The sequence below is a fragment of the Austrofundulus limnaeus genome, unplaced genomic scaffold, assembly GCF_001266775.1.
Source record: "Austrofundulus limnaeus strain Quisiro unplaced genomic scaffold, Austrofundulus_limnaeus-1.0 Scaffold823, whole genome shotgun sequence".
Classification (NCBI taxonomy): Eukaryota; Metazoa; Chordata; class Actinopteri; order Cyprinodontiformes; family Rivulidae; genus Austrofundulus; species Austrofundulus limnaeus.
Window position 1 is genome coordinate 11,373 of NW_013953225.1, and position 4,958 is coordinate 16,330.

Consider the following 4,958-nt stretch of genomic DNA (forward strand, 5'->3'; position numbering starts at 1 on the left):
TTTACAGTCTTTATTTTACAGTTAAAATATATGTTTATTAAATAAAGTCTAATGTTACAACTAATCGGGATCCCTTTAAAATTAGGTTCATTTACTGACCTAGAACAGTCTTTAAATTACAATTTATTTTGTTTTATACACGCAAGAGTTTAGATAAAGTTTAAGTACTTGATAAATAGTTTACTTTTGAATTTGGTTGAGAGATGTTATTTAATTTGGCCACATGGTCAAGTTATTTATAAAGCAGAAGGTGGAAAGGTTTGATCAGGTTTGCATCAAAGTCCCAAAATCATTTTTTCATATTACCATACTTATACAACAAAATATGATAAAGACATAAAAATAAATATTGGCAAATATTGAAAAGTAATACAAAATTGTTTTTAAAAAAGGTGTTTTTTGAGAGTTTTCATGCTAATGCTGTAGAAAAGGCCCTTCATTTCCATTTATGGGCTGTTTGACTACTTTTAGTTCTGCAGAACTAAACCTTTGCAGAGATATTTGTAAATAGGAGATAAAATCTAATAGATTATATGCAATTAGAAATTTAAAGATTAAAAGTTCCCTTACCGATGTAGTCTCAGTGAACAAATACTGACTTCCCATGTAGGAGCAGGCAAAAGCAGCAACGATGGTCACCAAGTAGTTGAAAACCGTCACCATAATTGCTTTTACTGACCGCACTACAGAGGAGGAGGAGTTAGACAATTAGCTTCCTCTTAACAGACATCAAACATCACAGTCACATGGAGCACAGGGGGGACTCACTCACCTCCCTGTCCAAAATCTGCTAATGTCCCACTTCGGCTCATCTCCTGAAGAGAACAATGTTTGTTACTGTTGTAGAAAAATCAGACTCACTGATAAGATGCGGGCTCTCTGAGATGTCCTCATTAGCTGAAACTAAACTGTCCTGCATCGTGCTTATCAAGGTTATAATAGTTTGGGATTTTTCATTATACTTTAGTTTTATTTCGTTGTGACTTTTTTTATTTTAATTCAGTTTTAATTTGTTTTTACAGTGGATTTGCTAGTTTTTATTAATTATTGCATTTTTAATGCTTAGTTTTAGTTTAGTTTAGTTTTTATTAGTTCGAGTATTAGTTATTTTATATCTTATTTACCAATGCATCCTCCAGTTTGTGATGTTCCTGTGAGTTACCATATTTATTCAAGTATAATACGTAAAATTAAATCCATAAAATCGTCCATAAAGTTGGAGGGTAGTACTAAACTCTGACAAATATTTTTACTTATGTATTTTAAAGGCACAGTGTGTAGGATTTTGTCAATTATTTTAGCCAAAATTGAGATAATCACCAATGACAATAATAAAAACACGTCTAATCATTGCAGACAAAGACCTTGTTTTATTATTTTTACCTTATAAAAAGCTGTTTATATCTCCATGGTCGCAGGTCGCCAGTACACGCAGCTGCCATCTTGTCTACAAAGGCTCATGAAGGACAAACTGCGGTGGCGGCGTCAAAAACGGTTTTAGTTGTAATACTATAAATGTAATATTTGTTGACTGTCGGTAGCTACGTTTACATGGACAAAAGTAAATTAAACGGATTAAACGGCCGTTCGGAATAAAAATACATCATGTAAACAGCCCGTTCCGATTGAGCTCGATCCGAATTAATTTTTAATCCGAATGAAGGGTGGGTTATGCCGATTGATAATCGGAATGAGGTTCATGTAAACACTTAATCTGATCATCTTATTCTGATTGTAGAAAACTGACCTGTGCGCATGTCTGCTGACTTTCATTCACCCGGTGGGACAGCAGCGCTCCAGCTGCGCAGCACCGCGCAGAACTTTTCCTCCTCGCTCTCTTAACAGATGAAAATGGAGGCAAACAGCAGACGTTGCTTCGTAAAAAATAAAAAGCACATATTTCTTCATCTGCAGGCTGCAGCTCAACCGAGGAGTAACGRCATCTCTACCGTTATTAAAAGCTGACACGGGTCCGTCCTGAGCGCACAGAGGAGCGTTGTTTACGTTTGTAACACAGAAGTAAAGCTGACAGTTTACAACACTGCACATGTCCGGACTTTTATTCTGAATAAAACTCCGGTGCATGTAAACACTTTTCATGATCGGATTGTGTCCATGTAAACAGTACAGTCAGATTATTTAATCTGAATACATTTCAGTCCGATTAAAATTTTTTTGCATGTAAACATAGCTGGTATAATTTTACTTATTAAAGCTCATAATCTTACCACTTGAAACATCACTAGCCCTGAAGCTGCTGGAAGACATCACGGTTGGAGTTATCAAAGGTTTTTGACCCCTGAGAGACACCGTAGCAACTCCTTTGTGTTTGGGAGCGGGGACAGGGGGTGGGGGGAGGACCAGGGAGGATGATTCAACCAATCAACCACTAGATGTCGCTGAAAGCAACAAATCCTACACACTGTGCCTTTAAATGAAATATCGGCTTCTGAAATGAAATGAGACCACGACGTAAAAAGCAGTTGAATCGAGCTTACTTCTGACACTCCTCCGTGCTGCAGAGCAAGATAATAACAGATCCAGGCAGGTGACATGATGTGGAAAAAGGAGGAAAAAAGTATTCCTGCACCTTAGTAATGATAACGAACTAATGACATTAGTGTGTGACCGAGCCTCTCCTCAAACAACAAACACATGTTCGTCTGTAATGGCTGCCGTCTACCGGTGTTCTGAAAAATTTTGTATCCCTGAAAAAATGTTTCCCCACCAGAGGGGGCGCTCGCGAGTAGGAAKTMATCTGCTTTTCCCCCACAAGATGGCCCAAATCTCATGTGAAGTCTCTGACTTTTGTGTTGGCGCCTCCTGGTGGACTATGTGTAAAATGCCTGAATTCATATGATGCTGCTACAGCTGATATATATTTGTTGTCAAAATACCTTTTAGTACATATGTTGTTAAAATAAAATGAACAGTCCAATGATCATTTTACTGATATGTATAAAGACTGCAAAGGCTGAAAAATCTTGAAGTCTGTATGAAACTGGAGGTAGTTTGAGGATTAAAATTTTTATGCTTTTTAAGCTCAAAAACAGGGGCGTCGTATTATACATGAGATCATATTATACAAGAGATCGTATTATACAAGAGATCGTATTATACATGAGATCATATCATACAAGAGATCGTATTATACATGAGATCATATTATACATGAGATCATATTATACAAGAGATCGTATTATACATGAGATCGTATTATACATGAGATCTTATACATGAGATCATATTATACAAGAGATCGTATTATACATGAGATCATATTATACATGAGATCATATTATACATGAGATTGTATTATACATGAATAAATACAGTAACTAACCAACAGTTATTTGGTCACTAGTTAAAGCAGTCCATTATAGCAACACTTTCCTAATTCTGTAACTCATTTGCAAACAAAGGACTTGGTTGATTATTTTAGGACAATGACAATAGTCCTCTCCAACCCGGTGCTACCTGTTTGTTTTTCACAGGAGCTACTGAGAGAAGCTAGCGTGTCAAGATAGTCATAGTTAGCCATCTTGTTTGAGCTTGATTCATGCAGTTTTTCCCTTGAGAAATATTCCAACTATTTTATCTCCTGTTTCCACTACAAGATTTTTGTGATTTTTCTCACAGTCATATTCAAAGAAATCCCAAAGTGGACTTTGCCGCTTTCTCCCAACTTTTGTTGTCATCATTTAGCAGACGATGCTGAGCAGCAGACTGTAAACAAGTGTTGTTACAAACCACAGCTAATGTGAAACTACTTGATTTGAAATAAATAAATAAAAAGATCTACATGTCTCAAACTAAATTGACAAACACTAAAACTAAGGATATTCTATCTATAATTTCAGTTTTAGTTAGTTTTGTAAAAGGATTATACAATTTTAATAAGTTATCATTTTTTATTTTGTTACAGTTTTTATTTATTTTAGTTTACTAAAATGTTTTTTCAATTTCAGTTTTTGTTATTTAGTTAGTCTTAGTTAACAATAATAATAACCCTGGTGCTCATGTTAGCAGACTGGTGGCCTTGCTATGTCTTACAAATAAAACTTTGTTCAAATGACTGTCTGATAGTCTGGGGTTGGACAATGTCTGTCTCATTCCTGTTCTGCTTTACTTTTTATTTATTATGACTCCGCCCACTGGGACCAGAGACACACTGTTCTCTGTCTGTGTTAGTGCGGTGTCCGTCCATCACAGGTGCTCCTGTGCAGGATAGCTCCTGATTGAAATTACATATTTACTGATAAACAGGCATCATAACTCCATTAGGGTAGTACTGTCTGATTAGATTTCGACATCAAAAGGGTCAAAGGTCAAAATGATGATTGTTAATATAATACTGGCATTTTCTTCTAATTCATCGACAGGACAAATAAAATACAGTCTCTGGTTAAAAAAAGGAAACAAAGTATTATTTTGTATGATACAACCCGAACAGAATTTCATTAACACGCTAAATTTTATTAATTTTACACTCTTGATACTTGTTACAAATAGGTTTATGCAGCAGTAAATATGGTAACTTGTGTTGTGTCACTGTAAATACAGCCTTAGATTGTTCAAAGATAAGTTAATGAAGCTGCTAAAACTGGTAATTTGTCCCATTTCTTTTTACTTCATGTGTAAACTAAATAATCAACCACTAGACAATTATCTTTTGGTTTATACAGTGATCTAAGCAACATACATACTGGTAACAATCAGTCAAACTATTGTTAGCTTATAAGTTACTGTTTTTTTTTCTATTATTGACTCGGTGTTAAACATTCAGAACACTGTTGGTGTTATTAATAAATTGTGACCCATCACATTGAAACGAGGATTAAGTCCAAAACTGAAAGGTGGAGAAATAGGCAGACATAGTGTTTTGATTTAAACGTGTTCAAAAACTGCATTTTGTCAAAATATAATGAATGTATGTGTGTGTGTGTATATATATATAT

General features: G+C 35.1%; 1 protein-coding gene across 1 annotated transcript in view; it reads right to left on the minus strand.

Moving 5' to 3' along the window:
* Nucleotides 1-4,958, minus strand: part of vma12 (vacuolar ATPase assembly factor VMA12) — a gene marked incomplete in the record, with an annotated part of 14,178 nt that overhangs the window by 1,268 nt on the left and 7,952 nt on the right. Inside the window, 2 exon segments of the mRNA XM_014028857.1 lie at nucleotides 571-683; nucleotides 773-815. Of these exon segments, the coding sequence (XP_013884311.1) occupies nucleotides 571-683; nucleotides 773-815 (156 nt within the window).